Source organism: Corapipo altera, unplaced genomic scaffold, assembly GCF_003945725.1.
Source record: "Corapipo altera isolate COAL_440 unplaced genomic scaffold, ASM394572v1 71, whole genome shotgun sequence".
In the NCBI taxonomy this organism is placed as follows: domain Eukaryota; kingdom Metazoa; phylum Chordata; class Aves; order Passeriformes; family Pipridae; genus Corapipo; species Corapipo altera.
The window spans coordinates 4492017-4515824 of record NW_020884916.1 but is presented as its reverse complement, the minus strand read 5'-3'; the positions used below and the strand labels follow the sequence as shown (position 1 = coordinate 4515824).

General features: G+C 53.2%; 2 protein-coding genes and 1 long non-coding RNA gene across 10 annotated transcripts in view; 2 read left to right on the top strand and 1 right to left on the bottom strand.

Moving 5' to 3' along the window:
- Positions 1 to 13747, top strand: part of LOC113952903 (protein CEPU-1) — a 231655-nt gene extending 217908 nt beyond the window's left edge. For 6 of the 7 annotated variants that reach the window (XM_027655455.1, XM_027655452.1, XM_027655450.1 and 3 more), the window contains 5 exons: positions 4761 to 4895; positions 5535 to 5655; positions 7260 to 7411; positions 10337 to 10369; positions 11861 to 13747. In XM_027655455.1, coding sequence (XP_027511256.1) covers positions 4761 to 4895; positions 5535 to 5655; positions 7260 to 7411; positions 10337 to 10369; positions 11861 to 11961 — 542 coding nt within the window. In that variant the 3' untranslated portion in view covers positions 11962 to 13747. The remainder of the gene's footprint in view (positions 1 to 4760; positions 4896 to 5534; positions 5656 to 7259; positions 7412 to 10336; positions 10370 to 11860) is intronic. The other variant, XM_027655451.1, reaches the window with a different exon arrangement.
- Positions 13748 to 16542: 2795 nt separating this feature from the next.
- OPCML (opioid binding protein/cell adhesion molecule like) overlaps positions 16543 to 23808 on the bottom strand; it is a 335041-nt gene continuing 327775 nt past the window's right edge. For both annotated transcript variants that reach the window (XM_027655447.1, XM_027655446.1), the window contains one exon: positions 16543 to 19404. In XM_027655447.1, coding sequence (XP_027511248.1) covers positions 19301 to 19404 — 104 coding nt within the window. In that variant the 3' untranslated portion in view covers positions 16543 to 19300. The remainder of the gene's footprint in view (positions 19405 to 23808) is intronic.
- Positions 19360 to 22643, top strand: LOC113952904. Its single transcript, XR_003529689.1, has 4 exons — positions 19360 to 19444; positions 20712 to 20760; positions 21883 to 21969; positions 22274 to 22643. It is a non-coding gene; the product is annotated as an uncharacterized LOC113952904 (long non-coding RNA).

Here is a 23808-nt window from a genome sequence, read left to right as displayed (position 1 = left end):
TTTTAATGATTGCGCTGGATGGCTTCCAGCAGGTTAATTACCCCCAATCTCTGTCCACCGGAGCGTGGCAGCATTAAGCCAGCACAGGGGAGTCAGAAAGAGGGGGTACACGGGAGGGGAAGCTGCCCTAGCTGGGGTCATTCACCGGATCAAACAAAAATGGGAGAGGGAATTTTAGAAATGCCTGAACTTTGTTCCGTGTGTGCTAATTGAGCTATCAGGAGCGGGTAATGGTGGTTAATAAGAGGTGAAGCAGATGCATCCACCTGTTTAGCTGGAGGCAGCCACAGCTCTTGTTCACCCACCCACCCGGGGCTGTGTCGTGTGTGCTTTGAGAGGGATTTGGGGTGATTTAGGGGTGATTCCTCCCCCCACCTCCTTCCCCATCTGCTCTGATGCTACTAAACCGCCCGTCGCTGCACGAAGCAGGGGTGAAGCAGGTCTCTGGTGCCAACAACTTGCTCGTATTACCTTTGTGTGTTTTATTTATTTACTATAAACTGTTATAGGATGGCCATCAGCACCACATCGGGGTGATGTGTGAAATATATGGCTCTCGGGTTCAGTGCGTCACTCGGAGCCGGGAGTCTGCGCGATGTTAATTTTTATTGCCAGAAGTAGCCATAAATTGATAGTCAAGAATTGCTGTAGGGACTGTAATTAACTAGTTACTATTTCACCTCCAAAAGGAGCAATGTTTCACGCTCTTACTTTTACTTATCTGGAATCAGCTGCTGTCAACATCCGCTGAAGCCCGTATAAAGATTTATAGACCTTGGAGGTAAATATTGACTAATGGGCAGCTTGGCTTAATGTTCACCTTGAAGGACAATAAATTGTGCTATTGATTGAAGCAAGATGTCAATATCTGCATTGTTGTAAACATTTTAATAAAATTATCTCCATAAAATATTCTCTTTCTTTGGCTGGTCCTGGCCAGTGGGATCGGTGCCTGGAAAAATGCAGCAGCAGGGTGTAGCAGGCCGGGAAGCACTTTGGGATTGGTGGTGGGACTTTGAGAATCCAGAGACCAAATCTGTTGTGAACCACTGTTGAAGTGTTTTTGGGCTTTAGAAGTAGAAATGTTGCAGCCCTGGATGTCTGGGCTGGCTCAACTTGATCCAAGGTGCAGGGAGTTGATATGGACGCATGAAAGAAGTTCAGGGAAGGTTTTTGAATGGCTCCAACAGGCAGCCTTCAGCCAGGGAAAGCTGTGAGTGGTGTCCTGGAGACCTGAACATGGCTGCAACAGTGAGCCAGGGGACAGTGGCATGTAATTAATTTGGGAACATGTGTTTGCTTTCTGGTGAGTTATTATCTTGTCAGAGGCTCAATGGAAGTGAACGAGCAGGAGGAGTCAGAAGGGAGATGAGTCAGGGTGGGAAAACGAGGAGAAGCAAGGGAAGGAGAAAGGCATGGAGGGAGGAATATGGATGCATGAGGTGTCTGCCTACACCTCACCTCATCCAAGCTGTGTGGGACCCCAAGCACAGCTTGGCCACATGCTGGCTCTGCCTTGGTGCTCTGTGCCAGTCCAGGATCTCACCTCCGTGACTCCTCCACAGCCATGATGGCCAAGCTTCCCCTTCCCTCAGGTTTTTTATGGGGATCTGAGGAGCAAGCCCTAAATAGTCCACAGGCTCCTGCTCGCTGAGCACAAGGATTCAGGCTCTGTTTTTCCATCTCCCTGGCTCACACTGGGTTAGTTCATCATTCTCAGCTGATGAGCAAGGATTATGCCTGTGCCTCGTCCATGGCTGTTCCATTTCTGGCCTGTATTATATTATTAGTATTAATAATAATAATGATGGGTGCTGGCTGTGCTGGTTTTTTAGCTACTGAGGAGATGAGAGAGCTCTCCATTAATTCCTGCAATATTTCAGCTCCTAATTGTGCTCAAGCAGAGACAGCCTTGAAGTTCCCACCATCAGTTCAGGCAGAGCAGGACTGGTACCTCTGGGAGAGCTCCTGGAGCTGCAGGGCTCTGGTCCAGGCCTGTCCTGAGCATCCCCAAGCTCCAGGTGCTTCCAGGGTGCAATCCCACAGTTTATGGATCTGATTTTCCTGCAAAGCCCTTTGTGCAGGAGAGCACAGGGGGGACACAGATAGTGTCCTGACCACCTGGTGTCACCTGTTTCACCGGTGGGCAGGGATTCTTTGTGTCACCTCAGTCTTTGGGATGCTGTAGCTGGCACTAAGGAAGCAGGATCTGACCATAGCCTCTGGATAGGATTCGTAATGTTATTGTCATCTGAGTGTGTGTTATACCAGGTCGTGCACAGGGCAAAAGCAGGAGTCAGGTCCAGCTCAGAGTATCCTGTTTTGGTCCAGGACAGGTTCTGTGTGCCGGTTTTGGTGGGCTGCAGCTGAAATCCCACGGATTCCAGACCCTGAGCCCTTGAACTTTGTGCTCTGCCTCTCCATCAGCCAATTACCTTGCAAGCATCTCAGACTTCAGCAGGACACAGGCACAGAGGAGACCTTCATCCCCCAGTTTCCTGCGCTTTTGCAGGTGTAAAGCTGACCCTCACAGCTACTTTAATGAAGTCTTTTGCTGGGGAACGAAATGCACTGGAACTGCTTTGCTCCCAGATCAAACCAGGGGCGCACATTACGGCTCGACTGTGGCAAGAGCTAATCCTTGCCGTGTGCGAGCCAGCTCTGGAACTTGGGAAAGGCCTTTGGTTAGTTGGGAAGCAGTGTTATCTGAGCCTCTGCACAGCCCAGAGTCAGATTTGTGCACGGAGCATCTGAAGGCCACCGGCTGTGTCGTTCCTTTATCAGCAGGCAGCGCTGTGCTACAGAGAAGCTGATTCTAGGTCAACCACAAAAGGGATTTTTTCTTTTCCCCCTCTCTCCTGTTTCTTTTGCAGTGCCTCAGGGCCGCTGGATGTAACGCTGTAATTTGTGTGTCTCCAAAGGATATTGATTTTGGGGTAACGCCTTCATATCTCGCCTTTCAGTTGCTCTAAGTACTGCTGAGCTCAGCAGTTTGGACCGTGAACCACTTGGGTAGGAATTTCGGCACGGGGCTGAGGGCGTGGGTGGACGTCAGCAATTCATCAATGAGAATACTGACTTCACCCCTTTCCAAAGCTCACGGGGCTGCCTTCCCAGTTAGGTCAGCCTGGGGTGGTGGGATGCACACACTTACATGCACAGGGTCCTTGGTTTGGCCTCTGAGTGTGCAAGGGAGCAGTGGATGTGCAGAGTCCCGGGAATGCTCTGTGGAGGCAGCAGCTGTGAGGTCTGGAGCAGGGAGAGAGAGCCAAGGTGGGATTGCATCATGGCTGAGCATATTTGCACTAGTTTGAGTTGGTAATAGTGGCACCTGGGATTGCAGCAGCAGGATCCCAGCGGGTACCTGGGGTGCTCCCTGTGTCAGGCTGTGCCAGGGTGTTACAGGAATTCCATCGGTGCTGGCTCAGGTCCCTACATGCTTTCCGTGGTGAGCGGTGCAGTCTGACCAGGCTGTTCCTGTGCTGCGGGAAGAGATGCTCTGGAAGCATCAGCCGGTGGGATGCAGGCGGTGTGTGCCCTTCCGGGAGCCTCCCACGTGTGTCCTTTGCCTGCATTTGTTAGGAGCAAGATGCACACGGTTGACCAGTCAAGCGCAGCGAGTCGTGGCCCATCAGGTCACTCCAGTAGCCGGGTGGGCAGCAAGGGCTGGGCGAGCTCACGGCATCCCCCGGGGACCAGGGACCTGTGCTTGGCCTCTCTGCCATTGGCACTCACTCCCAGAAACAGCTGTCCAGAGCTAATTTATTTCCTAATGCTGCAGCAATGTTAATTGATAAATTACACTGGTAATTCGAGCTATTATTAATTTCAGATGGTGTAGGGCAAGCCTAATTAAAATATGACACCGATTGCCACACATATGTACCAAGGACTACCGTTTAAAATTTATAGGAATATTAAGTGTGACACTGGGCTCAGAGATGCTCTGTGCAGTCATTAGAGCATCCCAGCTGTGGGAGATCCGGTGGGGAGATGTAAACAAAAGGAAGGGAGAAGTTGTTCCTGTTAGGGGTTGCAAAAAGTTGCTTTTGCTGTTTGTTTGGGGGACCAGGGGACCTTGTGCCCCAACACCAGTGTCTGGACAGCTGAGTGCTGTGGGTTTCCAGGAGAGTGTCAAAACAAAGAAGGCTCCTGGAAGGAATGGGGCCTGAATGATGCCACACTGAAGGAAATGCCACTGATTGCACCTTTCTGGCTTGGAGTGAAACCAGGAGCTGCAGTGCAGGCTGGATGGGGAAGAGGGGGACAAGTGCAGCTTCAACAGAAATGAGCCTGGAGTAGCACAGGGATGAAGCGTTGCAGGTGAAGGGAGATGTTGGCACAAAAACTAATGGGAGTAAACTTGCTGTGAAAATTAGAGAGGGGTGTCTGTGTAAAACTGGGTGAGCCCAGTGGTGCCTCCCCTGAAGGAGGAATGTGCAGATGCCAAGGAGAGGTGATCTTGGATTGTTCTAACAGGGTGCAGGTTTGGCAAGGACCACTTTGCCCACTCTGCCCACATTATGGACATTATCTCCAGTGAGTGATACTCCTGGCAGTGCCGGGTCCACCAGAAAACTCCAGTGCTTGCAGACACCATTCTGGTCGGGATTTTCTTGGGATGGACATGGGCGTGCCAGGCTGGGACTCACAGGATTGATATCCTAGTGCAGAGTGACACAGTCACAGATGGTGACCAGCCGATGGACACGGGTTTGCTGTGCCTCCCCACCACTCACCCCTCTGTCTGTGCCCTGCAGCCGTGGGCTTCATCAGCGAGGACGAGTACCTGGAGATCACGGGCATCACGCGGGAGCAGTCGGGCGAGTACGAGTGCAGCGCCTCCAACGACGTCTCAGCGCCCGTCGTCCAGCGAGTCAAAGTCACCGTCAACTGTGAGTAGCTGGGGGCCAGCAGGGGACAGGGGTGGGGCTGGAGTGTGTCACTGTGCTGCCCCACAAGGGAATGGCACTTGGAAGCGAGGCACACACAGGCTTCGGGTCCCAGAGCGAGACAGGCAGCAGCAGTTTTTCTGAGCAGGTGGTGTTTTGCCCTATTTTCCCCTTCTTTTCAAGCTCCATTTTTTTTCCACCACCTCCTCCTCAGCTGTCTCCATCAACCTGGGTTTTCCGCCCATGGAGAGATGCTGTGCTGATAACCTCCGGGGAGAGAAGTGAGCAGTAAATAGAATTTTTTTTCCTTTAGAAAAAAAAATGAGAGAGAGGCAGAAAGCAGCATATTTCATGCTCAGACAGAAGTGAAGACCCTCCTAAACCCCTCTCTGGTCACCCCATTAGTGCACATGTGGTGCCCGAGAGCTGGGGAGCTCCAGGTTTTGGAGAAGACCCCCCCCCATAAGCCCAAAAACTCCTGGACAGCAGCACCAGAGTGGCAGGAGCTGAGCATGGGCTCAGAGATGATTTGGGCTCCTTCCCACGTGCAGGGAAAGAAAGGAGAACTTGAGGAGCAAGGCGGGGGGATAGGATGCCCCAAGGCTCCGGGGTGTTGACCCCAGGTTTCCCATCTCCCCGCAGACCCACCGTACATCTCGGACGCGAAGAGCAGCGGGGTGCCAGTGGGGCAGAAGGGCATCCTGCTGTGTGAAGCCTCCGCTGTCCCCTCCGCCGACTTCCAGTGGTACAAAGATGACAAACGGTGAGAGTTTGGGGGACAAACCTGGGGGATGGCAGGGGGGCACACACCGACCCTGTGAGAGCTGTACTCACTGCCAGCACCTTCAGCTCATAACCTTTGGCACAAGACTGGTTTGGATACCAAGCCAAGTCCCCCCAGCAGCAGCAGGTTGTGCTTGTCCAGGGCAAATCCAGGCATTCCAGCAGGCAACCAGCATCCACAGCCAGTATCTATTAAAAGCATTTCAGGGCTTTATATTTAACGCTGTGAAAAGTAGCTGAGGGACGTTGGGGAGGGGGAATTTTCCAGGAGCCTCTTTCAGCCTCCGTCAGGGCAGGATCGCTGCTACCCCTGCCTCCATTTGAAGGTGTCGTGGTAAATCCCAGCTTGGGTGAAGCGTAACAGGGAAGAGGGATATTGGCAGCACAAATCCAAGCACTTAAGGAGTGGATGAAACCTCTGTCATATCTTTAAACACTTTGGCCAGAAGGCAGCTCTCGGAAAGGCAAAAGAAATATGGTGTTGGTTGAGAGACAGGTTTGCTAGGCCCCAGAGACAGCCTGCTCTGCTTTGGGATGAAAACCACCCTTTTAGGTCAACAAGAAGATCCTGTGCTCTGCCAAAGCAACAGCACAGGGATGCAGCTGGGGAATGAGGAGTGGAGCAGCACAGCCCAGGGTAGGGTCTCACTCTGGAGAAAATGCCTCCCTCTGACCCCAGACAGAATGTTTTTAACCAATTTTTGTGTTACTTCTCCCTGGGGAACCCAGAGGGGATGTGGGGTGACCAAACACAGGACGAGCCACATCCTTACTGATAAGGAGGGGTGTTTTAGCCAAAAAAGATGCTCCAGGAGCTGGAGGGGAGGCTGGGGCCGCCTGCCTTCCCAGGCTGGGGAGGAAAGGAGCCAGAGGAGGAAAGGAGTATACAAAGAGGAGGATGTCTGTGTGGCAGATGAAAGGCTCTGCTCAGAAGTAGGTCAGATCATGAGGGCCCATGGAGCAGCAGCAGGAGCGGGTTCAGCCCCCGGATCAGTGTCCAGCAGGGACCATAATGGGGATCTGGCACCTCCCATGAGGAATTAGCAAGTAAAAGAGCCACAGGAGCAGAGCAGGATGGGGACACCAGCTCAGGGAAGTCCAAGCACTGGGTTAATGCTGCAGCATTTGGACTGGCTGAGAAGCCTCCCCGCAGTGGTGGGTGCCCATCATGTCACCCATCAGGGATACGCAGGAAGAGGAAGCTGCCAGAAGGCATCCTGCAGAGCAGGGAGGGCTGAGGACACCAGAGGGAAGCCAGGCTCTTCTGTAGGGTGGGAATGAGCCTTTCCCAGGTTCTCTGCCTTGGCATGTGAGCATCTCTCCCTCTGCACAGCATTTCCAAGCCCCAGCGCCATCCAGAGTCCTCTGGTGCCTCTGGTCAGCATGGGGATAGTGTGGGCTGGCAACTGGAGACCCAGCAGAGCAGCATCTATCTCCCATATCCTTCCCAATACCTTCCCTTCTCCCTCTTCTCCCAAGCTCAATGTCCCCTCTCCCAGGCACAACCAGGGCCATGGAAAATCACAGGCACCTCTCCTCCCGACACCATTCCAGTGACCTTCTCCCATTCTGCTTTTCTCCCAGGCTGGCTGAAGGACAGAAAGGGCTGAAAGTGGAGAACAAAGCCTTCTTCTCCAGACTGACTTTCTTCAACGTCTCTGAGCAGGACTATGGGAACTACACCTGTGTAGCCTCCAACCAGTTAGGGAACACCAATGCCAGCATGATCCTCTATGGTGAGTGGGGCTGAGGGAGCCACACAGGGAGGGGGAACGACTTAACAGTGAGACCACTGATGGGAGAGAGGTAGAAAGGGTCTCCCTTGTCTTTTGGGGGAGATGTGCTTTTGTGCTGATCCTTCTTAGCCTAGTGTATGGGCTGGAGGTTGTGGTGAGCTCAGGGAAATTGGGGAGCTTCCAAACCTGCCTCCTGATTCATGTACCATGTCAGTCACTGTTCAGAGGTATCTGGGATCCACCATCGATGCAAAGTTAGGATTTGGCTGCAGGTTTCCATTTTATTGCTCTGATAAGTCCTTGGAAAAGCCTCTGTGTGAAGTCATCCTCTGGTGCTGATGAGTGGGAGGAGATGGTTTTTCAGGGTCACTGCTGTCCCATTCCCACCCCTGTCTCTGTCAGTGAGTGTTTTCCCTCTTCAGGCAGTGTTTTCCCTCCTGCCAAGGAGATATATTATTGATAGTGCTAGAGGGAGATGGGAAGGTGCAGAGGGCAGGGAGGGGAACTAGGTTTGTACCCTTGTCCCAGGACTGTTTTCCCTGCATGGCAGAACTGGGATCAAAGTTGGGGTCCTTCTGACACTGCTCATGGCTGGGAAGGTCTGTGCTCCCCAGATCCCTCTCATGGCCACTGGGAGTCAGAAATGGATGACAGATCTCATCCCTGGGCAATGCATGGGGGTATTTCCTGCTGGAGATATGGGATTTGTGGTTCTCACAGCTGAACAATATGGGAGAAATGGGGAGTGGGGACCTCCATCCTCTCCTGATGTCACCTCAGCATTGTCCTCCTCCATGCCACTTGGCTGTTCTACCTTGTCACCTCCTTGCCTCTCATTGTGGTGTGGTTGGAGGGGAGCAGAGCAGAGGAGCAGACCCATTTTCCTCATCCCCAGGCCCCTCAGGGGTGGCCCAGGGCAGGCTGTGCTCTTATCCATGCAAAGCACACCGGGACAGTCAGTCCCAGAGTACATGTTGGGATGTTGAGTGTGCCAGAGCAGTGGAGCGTGGGAGGCACATGGAGAGCCTGGGAAGTGATGTCCGTGTCTCACCATCCTTGGGGAGGGGGTGGATGTGGTCCAGGGCAGCATTTTGTTTAAGGAGAGTAGAGGATGCTGGGCTTTGCCAGGGGCCACACCCAGCTGTGGAGTCGGGGTGGCATCACAGGACAGGCTTGTCCTCCCCTGCCGCGGTATTGGCACCTGTGTCAGGTTCCCCTGAGTTGTGACAGAGGAGTCCATCCCATCCTGGATGCTCAGCTCCGTGCCCACAGCCCTGATGCAGAGCTAACCTTGGATGTTAATGAGCCTTAAACACCCATTTGCTCCCCCCAGAATGTCCCTGCTGTATGTGATGAACATTTACCTGTGCTAAACCATCGTTAGTGTTACTTAGGAACTATCTCCACTCTCCTCCCCATCAGCCTTCCTGGTGATCCAATAACCCTGTGTTTTAGGGATACCAACACCTCTGGCCCTGCAGACCACCCAGGCCTGGCTTCATCTGTTCTGCACACACAGGGTGGATGTGCTGGGTGCCCAGTGTAACCTGAGCCACACGTACATCCCCAACTGTGATGTTGTAGGCTTCCTTTAGGTTTATGAGGTTAAAATCTTAATTAGCAGGGACCTTTATTTGGCATCTGCAGATCCAGGCTGGATGAACAACCCAAAAGTACAGATGACATCTGCCTGCTGACAAGTTCTTAGCTCTTTGGTTTCTAACCTGTCAGCAATGGCTTGTGGGACTTGTGCTGTGAGTGCAGTGCCAGGTGGGAGGCAGGGAAGAATCCCACAGAAGTCTAAGCTTATTTTATTACCTCCTCAGCTTTGTTGGTCTGACTGTGAATCCCATCAGGGAATGAAATTGGAGTCCTTTGAGCACCCTTAATTTCCATAAAACCACATTGATTGGGTGATCTGTTCAGTCTTTATTAATGGAGTGCCCTTGGGGAGGTGACAGCTCCCTGAGGGGACCATGACATGCAGGGGTCCCCCATCTCCTGGTGCAGGGACCCCCAGCACCCCCAGGAATGACCCCACCCTAATCATCAGAGATGTGGTGTCCCCATGTGTCACCTGTCCCTAAAGAACTGGTGCCCTCAGTCTGGGGAATAATGTCTTTACTTATTGAGATGGAAGATAAGAGGGAAGTGGGTGTGATGGCTGTGCTACCTGCAGCACGAGAAATCTCTCTTCTGTGAGGTTTTAGGGGGACAATTTTGTGAGTGTTCCCTTTTCTCTGAAGCTGAGCGAGTGTTTTGAAGTTTTTTCACCCCCAAATGGAGTTCTAATCCATGCAGGTACCGTGACAGGAGCCTTTTTGGGGCTGTGCAAGAGGCTAATGTAGCGTTCATCTTTTAATCCTTTTTTTAATCTAATTTTTCAGGGAGGTCAACTAGTGCTTTATTTAACATGTAGCACTCGTTATTACAGACCTGCCGCCTCATTCAGCGGCTCATTTGGTGCTGTCTGGGATGTGATGGAGTGTTCAGGGAAACTGCCTCGTTCTGTGGAGCTGGGGAAAAAAACCAAGCCCTCTGCCTCTCCTCCTGTCACTCCCAGAGGCTGCTGTCAGGCAATAAATCCATTTGGGATGTTGCAGGCTTATCGAGAGGGATGGACCCCAAACCCGCAGGGGAGAGCTGAAACCCCTGCATCCCCCAAATCCCAGCCCCTGTGCTTTGCTTTTTGCTCAGGGTGCAACCACAGACTTTGCTGGGTCTGAGGTCCCACATTTGGCACACCTCAGACAGGGGGACCGTGGCCTCAGAGCATTGGGGTGTGATTTGGGCAGCACATCCCACTTGCTACCCCATCCACTCGTTTTCCCAGCCCCAGGTTGAGGGCAGGCTGAGGGAGGCGTCTCAAGCCTGCACTTTCCATTGCCCTTTTGCCTTAACTTTCACTTGTTCTTTAATTTTTAGAAGAGACAACTACCGCTCTGACACCCTGGAAAGGTCAGTAATTTGGGGACCCCTGCAATGCCAGTGCTTCCCCCAGTGTTTCCCCTGGGCCCCTCCGGCTCCCAACCCAGCTCATCTCAGCGGGAGCCGCAGCACCAACCTTCCCCACAACCCCACTGCTCTCACTGGTGTAGGGATGAATTAGGACTTTTTTAGCTGCCCTCCCATCCTGCCCCCTCCCTGCCAGCTTCTGTGCCTGTCTGGTGCTGGTCTGTGCCCTCTGCATGCCTGCCCCATCCCGCAGTCTCCTGCCCCCTCTCCATCACCAGGGCAAAAGCAGGAATGTCTCTGTGCTCAGCTTTCCCTGTGTTGCTGCCTAAGTGGGTCTTCTGGCAGATCCTTCCTCCTCTGGGATGCTCCTAGTACCTTTTTTCCAGGATGTGGTAGGGGTAGACAGGCATTAGGTCCCCTTCCTGGTTTTATTCCTGGTCAGGGCAGCCAGCACTCCCCTGGGCAATCTTATCATCCAGCCAACCGGCCTGGTGTCATCTTGATTTTGGGGTGGCTTCAGTTGTGGTGCACTGAGTGGGTCAGCCCCCAGGATGACTTGTAGATGTCGGGAGGGCTGTGGAGGTAGTGCATAAGACCTGCATTTGGTGCCTGGATTTGAGAGGTGTGAGGTGTCTGAGCGTGCTGGAGAGTGGGAGACCAAATGGTCAGTGGTGCTCAGTGCCCTGGTTGGACTTTGAAGTGAGGGAACATGTCCTGGGGTTTCAAGAGCATGTGTGGGTCAGACCTTGTAGGCAGCCCTGCTCTGGCAGGACACCAGCCTGGATGCCTTCCTGAGTTCTTTTCCCAGCCTAGTCTTCCCCTGGGCCAACTATCTGGGGTGTTTTGGTGAAAGCCACTGGGTCAGACACCCTCCACATCCTTTCCTATGGTGAGCTCTGAACTCCTCACCCCCAGTGGTCCCAAAAGGCATGGAAGAGCTTGGCTCTTCTTGACCACCCTTCCTGAGATGGTCTGGGCGCCTGATGAGCCCCACAGAGACTCTGGAGGGGCACAAAACCCCAAGTCCTCAATACAGTGCTGCTGGTGGTGCCTCTGCTGGGTGGGCAGGTGGTTACTGTGCCCTCCCAAGGGACACAAGTGGGGAACAGGGTGGTCGCCCCAGGCTGGGCAGAGTGTGTTGGGCAAAAACTGTCATCTCCCCTCTAAGTGTGACTGGAAACATGGACAAATTTGGAGGAGGGTGAAAGGGACAGAGGGAGGTTGGATGATGGTGATGCACAGGGGATGGGGACTTAGGGATGAGAAGTGAGTCTTGTCCCAAAGGCTGGGGTTGGTGGGGATGGGGATGGGGATGGTTGTTGCCGTGCTCTTGACAACAGCACAGGTGGAAGGGGACGCCTGCAGAGCAATCCCACCACGTGCAACACGGCCCAAATACCGTCCTTCGGTTGGTTTTATGATTTATTTCACGTTTCACGACTTCCTTATCGACTTTGTTGAGTGACCATGCGGGCGTTTCTCTCCCTCGCTCAGGCCCCGGCGCGGTGCACGACGGGAACAACGGCGCGTGGCGACGAGGAGGCTGCGCGTGGCTCCTGCTCCTCCCGCTCGCCCAACTCGCCCGCCAGTTTTGACCCGAGAGCCGACCCGCGGAGTAGCGGCGGCGACGACCACGGCCAGCGAAGAGAGCAAGCAGAAAGGAGAGGAAGAAGAAGAAAAAGAAGAAGAAGAAGAAGAAGTGTTCACCGTTTCCGAAAATAATCATAAGAATTGAGAGAGTATCCGGCCAGGCCACCTGGGGGAGGGGGAGAGAGGAAAAAAAACATGTGCAAAAAAAAAAAAAAAAAAGAAAAAAAAAAAACACAACGGGAATTTGGAGAGAAAAGGGGAAAAAAAAATAATAATAATAATCCAAGGCTTCCTGCTGAAGATGCAACGCAACTGAGTCTTTTTCTTTTCACCCTATTTGTTTTTTTTGGGGGGGAGGTCTCCCGCCCCTTTTTCCCCCCCGTTTTTGCCGTTCTCTGCCGCGGGCCAGCGCGGAGGATGGACGGGGCCATCGGAGTGTGGTGCTTCCCCCCCCCGCCCCATCCTTGTCACCGCCCCTGCCCGCCTGCTCCCTCCCGTGGGACCCTCCACCCGGACACACTGGTTTTCTCCTTTGGCAAGATTTCCCCTCTTCTCATGGACTGTGCCGCCATTTGTGTTTCAGAATATATATATATATGTATATACCCACGTATACATATATGTATATGGGTAGATATATAGATCTTCAACAGTTACCACGCCGCCACGAAGGGAAAGGGAGGAAGGAGACCGGCGTCGAGCCACGCTTTCATCGTACCATCCGCGGACATCGTGAATGATAAGGGATTCTGAGTCATGGTTAATTTTATTAATTGTATTTTCTGATACGAGCCTAGAACTCTTAGTTCCTAAAAAACAGAAATGCAAAAAAAAAAAAAAAAAAAAGGAGGGGGAGAAAAAAAAGAGAGAGGGGAAAAAAAACCAACAAAACAAAACAATCCAGGAGAGTGGGAGCAAGTGGAGAGAAGAAGTTTGTTTGCCGAGGAGGCGACCGGCCGAGGAGGTTTGTGAGCCCGGCGAGGAGGAGGAAGAGGAGGACTCCTGTGCTGAAACCCCCCCAAAACCGACCCAAAAAGTGGTCGTCCAGACAGTTCCTGCCGAGGGCACGGGCGATGCTCACCACGCGTCGAGGCGGAGGGAGACGCTGAATCTTTTTATGGGATATATATATACAGTATATATAAATATACATATATATATATATATAATTTTTTTTTTTTTGTTAGAGTTCTAGCCACGGTTCCCAGCAGGGTCCTTCCGCTGCCATTACTGCATGCTGTATATGGAGTTAGGTGTGTATCGGTCCTCAACGAGACGAGGCGAGCGTCTCGGTCCACGTGTCCCCAAACAAACCCCCTCCCTCGTCCTTCCGCCCTCGGGGACAAAGGGTGGCGGGGGGACCGGGGCCCCCTCTCCGTCGCTTTTGGCCACGTGGCCCCGGCCCCTTGGCGGCGGAATGGAGCGAACCGAGGGACAGAGGGAGATCTATATAGCTCAGTTTTATATTTTTTTATATATATATATATATATGTGTATGTATATGTGTGTGTGTGCGCGTGCGTGTGTGTGTATATATATATATATATATATATATAAAAAATAACACTAGTAAGGAAAAGAAGGTGAAGCAACCGGCTCCTGGCCGAGCCCTCTGCCGAGACGTGGGACTGGTCGACTCGCCGTCCGTGTCGGTGGGGGTCTCTCCTGCGGTCGGTTTTCCTCCTTCCATTTCCTTTCCTTCCCTGCGGCCGGCGGCGGGGGGCACGCGGGGGGCAGGCGGGCGGCGAGGGGGCTCTCTCTGCCTATCCATTAAAACGATTGTTCCATGTGGCCGCTCCGTCTGGTTGTGGTGCTCATTGCCGCGGGGGCCCAGGGCCACCCCGCGTCCTCCCCTCGCGCCACCGGGAACGGGGAGGGGCGTGGGAAGGGATGCTGGGGGAGGGGGACAGATGGGGGCACTGAGACATCGCAGTGGGCTGGGAGAGCGTTGGAAAGGTGGCACCTGGACCTCGCCGGTGAGCCCAGAGGGAGTGCTGTCACAGGTAAGGCTTTGGTGAGTAGATGGAGAAGGTGTGAGGCACAGCTGTGCCCTATTACCCCGGTCAGGCCCTGCTCAGTGTCCCAAAAGCTCATTGTTTGGCTCTCTGCCCCAGCAGCACAGCATTGCAGGGGATGCTTGTGGAGCAGCCGAAGCGAATCCCGCGTGGGAAGGAGAGACAACCACGTGAGGTGGGTGTAGGAAACCAGGTCGCTCATGAAACACTGTACAGGCAAAGCATGGCAGGACGGAGTTTGGGTGTAGGTGAAACTTGCTGTCTCCAGGGGCTTGTCTTGTTCAGTGTCTTGGTGTTTTGGTGATTTGCAGGTTGCTTAGTGCGTTTGGTCCTCAGCCTCGGGGTGCTGGCTGCTTCAAACCATCCAGCACATATGTAGGATCAGAAATTGTTTGTTAGTGATGGCAGGACAGTTTTGTGTGGGTTTTTTATTTCTTGACCCTACGATAAGTTTGTGCCACCCAGGAGATGAGCAGGGAGAAGAGGGAGAGAGCAAAAGGGAGGGGAAGGAGTTGCCTCAAGGTGTGACGTGCAGTGTCCGAGCGATACTGGTGCGGGGTAAGGGAAGAACCACATTCAGGCTTTGTGGCACATGCCAAGTAAACGATGGGGTACTGAGGGTGTGGGGACTGGACAGCTGGGCACAGGCAGAGAAGGTGGTGTTGGTCTTTGTTCAGGTCTTGGATCTCCCAGGCCGGGCCAGCCGGCCACAGCAGAGCAAACCTGGCAGAAGAGGCAGTGCCCCGATGCTTGGGGGATGTGGGGAGGGATCCAGGGATAAGTATGGAGGTAATGGGTCTCTCTCCTTCACCTCCTCTCTGTAATTGTAACTTTTTTGGTGTTCTAGGTGAGAGATCAAGGAGTGTCCAGTGCCAGAGTAGCAGACAGAGGATATCAGAGAGAGAGAGAGAGGCGGCTCAAAGGATGTGTTTATGTATTAATTTATTGACATAGGTAAGGATGTTTTGGTGGTGGGGATGGAGGTTATGGCCTGAAATATGCTCTCCATCCCTCTGGATGTAGCAGCTGAGGTCCTTGTCCTTAGGTACAGGTTGGACATTGCTGAGGGCCGTGGAGAAACATCCCTCTCAACCCCAGAAAGGGACGTGGGGGGTATCCATGGTCGAGCTCGCAGTGGAAAGGGGCTGCATCTCCTTCCTGGTGCTCTGTGACGGGGACAGTGCAGACAAGGCACTAGGATGTGCCATGAGCCAGAGCGTTTGGCCATCTGTAGATGTTTCTCTCCAGTGGAGGCAGGTCCATCACCAGGTACCCAGCAGAACCAGCATTTTAAGATGGGAAGCATCAGGGAGGCCCAAATTGTGGTGGGATCCCCAGGTGCCACATGCAAGAGGCCAGTGTTGCTTTGTGGCACCAGGATTTATATTGCATCACCCTTGGCTCCCTGATTGGTTGGTTTTTTTGGAAGAGGCTCAAAGCACAGTGTTTCCCACAGTGGTCACCCATGCTTGACTCACTGCAGGTAACATTGAGGAAAGCAGGCAGGATCATTTGCTCCTCCCACATCCCTTTCTTGGGGAGGCCATTGGGTTTTGGGAAGCACTTACCTTTCTGCAGGAGTCACTTGAGGGAGACAGCAGAGGTGTCCCTGATGTGTGAGGCTGCAGTACTCATGGTGCTGGGATGGAGCTGTTTGCTCAGCAGGGCAGCTTCTTGTGGGGTTCGGGGATAAACCTTCAGGACTGGGCCTTTTCATTCTCATGTCGAGGCAGGTGAAGGGAGGTCTCAAAGCAACTGAGACCCTGATAGATCTGGCACAGTCCCACAGCCTCCAGTCTCCTGACAGCGGGTCTCATATTAGAGGAGCTGGTTGAATGTTTTTTCACAGCTGATGTGGTGGAAAGGTGGGGAAGGTTGATGGGGTGGAACAGAATCCCCTGGGTGTGGGGAGCACAGCCTGCCTCCCCAGCCCTGTGGTTTTAGGATGAGACTACAGCCATGTCAGGAAGATGCTGAGGGTCACGGCTCCTTCTGGTCCTGGTCCTTGCCATCTTTGTCCTTTGATGAAGGCATCTGGTCTGTGTCACGCACTGTCAGATCACGACAGGAGCAAACCATCCTTGCGAGTGCATCATCCACAAAGGTGTCCCTTCACGGGTGGGGGGGTTTAGCTGTCAGCAAGTGTTGCTACAAGACGATGGAGAAGATGCTGGGAATGGCTCAGGCATGGAAAAGAGACCCCTGATCACTGCTTCTGCTGAACGTAGGTGAGTGATGAGAGCAAAGACAGTCCTGACCCTGCAGGGCTCTGTCAGCAGGTATGTGCTCATTGGCAGACGGAGGATGGAGGTGGGTGGGACCTGGGACCCACTCGTGGATTCCCAGGGGAGAGATGCATGGATGGGGTGAGGGATGGCCCAAACAGCAGCGGGCCCCCAGCTGTGGGGCTCCAAGTGTCACCATCACAGGGGATGATCAAAAGAGGGTCCAACCAAGTGTTGGGTGAGACTACAGGACCCACTTGGGAGCCCTCCTGGCTCAGCACACCAGGTGCCAAGCACCACGACCCTCCCTGGGGTGTGCGGGGTCTGTGAAGCAAAGCCCCGAAGGTACAAAGTTCGTCAAACTTTATTGATACACTGCACAATCACAACCATCTCTTATTCTTGCCGAATTAGAAAAGGTTACAACTACAATGTAACATGCACAAATCTCAGGTAGTATAGCCACCCTTGGAATACAATGATCGACAGAAACTCAAGACTGGCCGTCGTGGCCATCAGCAGGAGAGACCCAGGAGCCACACTGCCCCTGCCCTGGGCACCCGGCAACCCCCCGGGCATCCAAACACGGAGAGCAGTGGTCACAAAGGGGTCTGACACCCAGTGGGGTCGGCCTCAGACAGCCAACACGTTCCTCACAATGGCACGTTACATGGCACGAGAAAGTCGAACGCCGTCCCGGCAGAGGACAGGGGAGCTGAGCCCACCTGACCCGGGGAGGAGAAGGGTGGGATGGGGGGCAGCCCTGGTGCCAGGTCCGCCAGCCTTGGTGTGCGTCGTGGCGTCCCGTCGTCGCTGCCACTCTCTGGTACGCTGTGGCCTCTGGCCCTGGGATTCTGCAGCATTTCTGCTGCAGGGACGGAGAAACTTGGGGCTGACCCAGGAAGGGGCAGGGGGAGGCGGTGGGGGGCTGTTGTGGGGCAGTGCGGACCAGTGAAGGCATCGGGACAAGGTGTCTCCTGCACCCAAGGGTACTTCTGGAGCGGGCACGTGGGGAAGGATGTGCGTGTCGCTGGCCAAAGACGGTGCCATCCCCGCTCAGTAAACATGCCCGGGGCCGTGGAAGAGGACCCAGATCACTGCCGGTGCCACCTTCCCGGGATGCCAGTGGAGATGCAGAGCACCGCAGGGACCGCAGGACGCGGACTCACCCAGTCAGTGCCGGATCCCCGTCCATCAGGTAACCCAGCGTGTCCCACCAGCAGCAGGGCAGCCTCGGGCCAGGGGGGGTTGCCCATCAGCCATGGTACATGTTGAACATCCAGGATGGGGGGTGGGAGCATCCATTGAGATTTTGTAGCAGGACCCGGGGCAGCCCATTGAGAGCAGGGATGAGGAGGGGCACAGCTGCAGAGAGGACGGGGTGGTGGCCCATCATGGCCTCTGGCTTGGGCTGGTTCTTTCCATCTTGTGTGCTAAGGACTGTCACCCCAGCTTCCTCGCAGCCACACAAAGCAGGAGGATTGGGCAGCAGCGGAGTTTGCGCAGGGAAGACAGCGTGTGCGTGGCCATTGCCCTTAAGTCATCTCACTTATGGAGGGAGAAGGGAGGGACAAGGCACAGGGATGCGGCGGGTCAGGACAGGGGATGCTCCGTGTGCTTGCTCAGTGCCTCGCTGTAATCAGGTCTCCCTTCCAGAGGAATAGGGTCTGGTGCGACACATGACTTTTCAGGAGCAGGATGGGAGTGCTCATCCTCAGACTGTGGCCCCAAAGCATTCCTGGGTGGCCAGGGAGCTTCGGGAAGGCTCAGGGCTGCCACAGTGTACCAGGCGAGGGGGTCCGTGGTGCACGGTGCCATCAGGAGCACAATTCCATATGCAGGGAGGTGACATGGCCACCATCACCAGCAGCTCCCAGAGTGGCTGGAAGAAGCAGAGGGCAGAGTCTGGGTGCACCCATTTTGGTGTCACGGGTATGTCACAGCAGGGAGGATCAGAGCCGTTCTTGTCCCAGCTGCGCCAGCGTAGTAAATCAACGGAGCCTGAGCTGCCTCCACAGGGTCGAACACATCAGACTTTCCTCAGGCAGGGGCACGTGATGGGCACGAGAGAAGGCAGCATGAGGACGTTGCAGCTCAGGGCCCTCGGAGAGGCAGAGATGCCGACGGTCACGAGCGTCAGAGCCGCAGCAAAAGGGCCTTGTCAGCTGGTGTTTCGCTGTGTCGTTCGGAGCCTCTGCCCCGCGTTGGTGGTGCTGTGCTTTTAATGTGCAGGTTGGAAAGTGCTTGGGAAAAAAGCCCAGAGGAACCCCCTCAAAAAGTGCTGGCAGCACACCAGGGCAAGAGCCACAGGGCAGCCCCTGCCATCAGGGGGGCAGCAGCAGAGCGGGCAGGGGTCTGGAGCAAGAAAGGGCGATGGCCTGGCTGTCTGATGCAGCAAGAAGGTTCTTAGTCCCCATGAGGGGCTGGCGTCATCCCCAGGGCTCACATTCCTGGGAGAGCAGCCTTGTGCCCTCTGGAAGGCGACAGGGTTTACTGGGAAGCAGACAGGTACGATGTTAGCTGGGAGAAAGAGTAGTGGGAGGGGCCTGACCCTTGAAGGACAACTGGTTGTGTCACCTGGCCCTCTCCAAAAGGGCCAGCGAGCGTCCTGTCAGGAGCAGAGGCAGATGAGGGGAGGCCAGTGACATCGGGGGTGCTTAGGGAGGAGCTTTGGCGACAAGAACTGACATTCAGGACCAAGAGGGCTGAAGGCAGAGCCAGGGGGCTTCAACCTTGGGGTCTTTTTGGGCGTAGGCGGCTGAGTGAGACGACGAGACGGACATCCCCGGTGAAGGCTCTGGGCGGCACCCGCCCCGGCGGCTCCGCGCTGGAAACGAGGAGCACCGTCCGTGCCGGGCCACGTCCCCGGGGCGGCGGTGGCGGGTGACAGTCTGGTGGCACGTGGTGGGGTCTGTACAGCGTTAACTGGCGGCGAGAACGATCCCGGCACGTGGGAGACGGGGCCATCCTCGGACGCTCGGCACCGCCGCCCGTCCTCCGGCGCATCGCCCGTCCCGCGGAGAGGAGTCCCCGGGCGGCGCGGCGGGCAGGGCCCGCGGCGGGGGAGAGGCGCGCGGGGCCTCCCGGGACCCTCCGCTCCCTTATCAAAAGTCGAGGAGGAGGAGGCGAGCGAGGAGGGTGGCCCAGAGGCAGAGGCCGGCGACCAGCCGGGATGCCGCGTTGCCGCCGTCGTGCACCGCTCCGGGCCCTGCGCGGGGGAGAGGAGACAGACAAAGGTGAGCGGTGAGGTCAGTGGTGAGACAGCGTGAGAACGTGCAGGAAAACCCACCTCCCCACTGCCCCTGCAGGTCCCCGTCCCCTTCACATCCCACCCCCTCAGCTGTGCTCCCCCTTGTCGTCGTTTGGAGAGCGTTGTTGGTGTTGAGGAGGAGTTGAGGAGGCAGGCAGAGAGCTGGAGGAACGTGTAGGGGAGGCACAGTCCTTGTCTGAGGAGGAGGAGGATGCCCTGGGCAGGTGCCAATCCACCCCACCATGCTTGGAAGTTGCCCCCCTTGGAGAGTCCTGGTGCAAACAGCCACATGAGAGCCACCAGGAGCGGAGACCTCTGTGCTCAGGAGTGGCACAACTTGTGCCCAGCCATGAAGGATCCCTGGCCCAGGAGATGGCACTGTCCAGATGTGCAGTCTCAGGTAGGCAGGTGCATTTTGGGGTGGCATCACTGGGCGTTTCTTGGCAGGGAGGAGGCTGGTCATCTGAGTTCATGGCTGGAGCAGAGGTTTGCTGCACGTTCCTGGATGAGGGCTGTTATTTGGGAAAGATTTGGGCTGAAGGGCACACAAGGGGCCGGTCAGGATGAGATGAGACAGCTGAGCAGAGTGAAGGACGTGGAGCAGACACAGGTGTGCCTGGACTCCCTATGCCTGGGGAGAGGTATTTTGGGAAGTTGCAGGTCTGAGCCCCAGTACTGGAATTCTGAAAGGGAAGAAACAGAGAAACAAGTGCTGAGCTGTCTCAGCATCAAAGCTCAGGGCACAGACAAAGTGTAAAGTAAATGGGATTTTTATCCAATTATGAATATGCTTCCAAGCCTGCAGTCAGCCACTTGGAATGTGTTCATCATAGAATCAATGGAAGGTTTGGATTGGAAGGGACCTTAAAGCCCATCTCATTCCACCCCCTGCCACGGGCAGGGACACCTTCCACTAGCCCAGGTTGCTCCAAGACCCTTCCAACCTGGCCTTGGACACTTCCAGGGATGGGGCAGCCACAGCTTCTCTGGGCAACCTGTGCCAGGGCCTCCCCACCCTCACAGGGAACAATTTCTCTCCAATATACAATCTAAATACACCCTCTTTCAGTTTAAATCCATTCCTCTTTGTCTTACCCCTCTGTGCTCTTGTCAGAAGTCCCTCCCCAGATCTCCTGTAGCCTCTTCCAAATGAAATAATTCTGTGATCTATGAAGTTATATCCAGTTACACTAAATTCTGCAGGATGGTGTCACTCCTTGTCTTTTTATCTACTGATTTCTTTGTGAACATTTATCTTATTTCAGGAAGAGGCAAAGGAGAGCCCAAGATGTTAAATCCAAGCCCTGCCAGAAGGTAAAGAAAATGATGGGAAGATTGAGTGATGAGCAAGAAGTTGTGTCATGCCCATGCTCAAAAAAAATTGATTGCAAGAGCACATGATAATACAAGAGGTGTAGAACTGCTCTGCCATAATCAGACATTTCCTTGCTGAATAGACCTTGGGATATAAAAGGTGGAACCTCCAGCTATTTGTTAGAGGCAAGTAGAGCCTTGTAGGTAGAATGGAAAAGGGCTTTTGAGCTTGGTTTTCCCTCAGATCTGTTGCTACTCCCTCTTCTGTCTTTTAGTCCCCTCAAACTAATGGCAGCACATCCTGCAAATCTACAAAAATAATGAAAATCTATGCAGACTTGATAATAAATGCTGCTTAGACTTAACCTTTTATGTATTTACACCTGCTCAAATCCTGCTAAATCTCTACCTTTCTCTAACAGTTTATCCATACCTTTATCTATAGATGTGGATTTTTAATGTGTGACTAATTCTCATTACTGTTTTCTAGTTCAAAGTTCTGCACTGGTTATTTGCTTTGATTTAATGATGCTTTTTAGAAATCTCATAATCTATCCTAAAGCAATCACATCCTGGTTGAGTTGGAGAGTTCCCAAACAGATAAGTCAGAGAGGAAATAAACTGAAATACTGGGTCATAACTAGAGAAAAAAAACCACAAATATTTTCTCTTAACTGTATTCTTTGCTGAGAAAGAATTTATCCTGGTGTCAGACAGCTCGGCCTTGTAAAAATTGTAAAGATACTCTATGGGAGAGACAAGCATAAAGATACAGTGACAAAATAAAGTAGTAATTAGAGATGATCATGAAATTTAGGCAATGTTTCATTTCATCATGTGCCTCCCGTGTGTCCTGTGAACTGCCACATTAGATGGGAAGAGAATGGCTCCCACTAGGACAGGGAGAGGAACTCAGGACTTCAGCTGAGCTTCCCAGCAAGTATTTTGGCTCTGCTTTGCTAAAACCCCTGTGCCTGGGCACTGAGGTGTGAGTGTACATGGATTCTGACTGCCCCTGCTCAGCTTATTTATTATTGCAGATATTTATTGTTGCTTGGTTTTATTTTCTTCTTCTCGATTTATTTTGTGTCCTCTTTCCTCCCCATTTCCTTCCTGCTCCAGAAGGCAACCTTAGACTTTGAGACCCTGACTCGAGTAAAGATGGCAAGACTGGGATTTTGCCTCTCTCATAAGACCTTGAATACAAAGGTAAGAAGGAATCAGTGGGTCTAATGATGAGTGAGGTTTCTTAGCCTGTGTTGGAGGCACTCTCAACTCCAGTGGGAGCCGCAGGAATGGCCCAAATGCTTTCAGAGCTAAGCAGTCCCTTGACATGCACCAAAAAATAGCTTTTCCTTTCTTTTCCTGCCTCCTTTCTGTCCCAGAAAAGAATTCCCATGCCTTCCATTTCCATCCTTCCAGTTTCAGGCAACATCCACCTTTCTCCAGGTGAGACTGAGACACATGGAGACGAAAAATTTAGAACTTATCTCTCACTGCTTTACATTTTCAGGACTCGTGACAAGCAGGAAGGGAACGTGCCCACACCCACGGTGCTGCTGGATCCCCTCTTTCCAAGGGGGCTCAAGGAAAAGGCAACAGCTGCTCTCCACTTCCCATGGTCCACAACAGCAATTAGTGAGGGAGAGTCTGCCCAATGATTCATGTCTGAGGACATAAGGAAGTCTTGGGGACTGGCTGGGGGGAAGCCTGTGCAGTGACTCATGCCTGAGGGTATATGTGTCTGGACTAAGTCTTGGCAACCTCCCCAGGATGAGATTTTCCTGACATTTTCCCTCAGGTAAACACATGGTCCTTGAAGGATTGTCTCTGCTCATTGCAGGGGAGTTGGAGAAGATGACCTTTAAAAGGTCCCCTCCAACTCAAACTATGATTCTTTGAAGATCCAACAGAGATGTTAAACAGGGCGAGGCAGCCAAAGTGGTGACCTCTTGCACACAAAAAGGAAATACAAGTTAATCAAGACCTAAGGCTTGTCACAAACACTAAGGGAATATGAGCAGTGACTGTAGGTAAGAATTTTATAGCTTGGTATAATATATATCTATTATCTGTAGCATCTAATAGCATAGCCAGCAATTAGCATTTTATGAAATAGTTAAAGAAAAAACATACATGGAGTAAGTAGCACAAGGAGGAAGACAACTGCAGGTGTGAAATACAGGGTTCAAGTGGAAATCAAGTGTGGAGACAAAAAAAAACCCATGTAGGGGTTTAGTAGGCAGAGAAGATAACTGGTGAAGCCAAAGTAACCCCACAGGGTAAGAGGGAATATGCTGGGAAAATCCCACAAAACAAAACAATTCAGTGAAGAGGAGGTGAGTTGTGCCCTGTCCTTTCACAGGCAGAAGGAGAAGAAGAGAACACCAATAAATACTAAGGAAAAAAGAAGAAATCCTACTTCAGCTCTGGCTTTCAACACCAAGAAGTGAAGGAAGCTCTTCTCCCTCACCTCCAAAGGTGGCCCAAACCCCAACCCCAAACCCACAACTGCTGCCCCCCTCGTAGCAGCACTCTCCTGTTTGAGACTGGTGGCTAATTTAGGCCAAATTTATTAAAGACTCATCATTTACCTGTGTATGGATGATAATTAAAGCCTAACCCTGGGGGGTGATGTGCTGTTGATGACTGTCAGTCCAGTAAAGCCTGGTTTAAAGTTTCAAACTGTGTTGGTGTGTTTTAAATATACTCCCAAATCTTCAGGTGCTACAGGTGAAGGTGCATATGGACAGAGGGACATAGAGGTTCAGGAGCCAGAAGAGACTGAGCTGGAGAGTTTTGTTCTGCTCCAAGTGCTCAGTACCTACATCTTCTCCTGCTAAAACTGGACGAGAGAGGAGCTCCTGTGCAGACAAGCCAGGAGGTGCTGGTGCACAGAGAGCAGGGGCATGGCAGAGTTGGGGGGCACAGCCAGGGAGGGGGCCAGGGGAGAGAGGGGAGGGTTGGGGAGCCCATTATGAGCAGCTCATGGTGCCAAAGGAACTCAGAAGTCGCCAGGACTGACATGACAACCACCACAGCACGCAG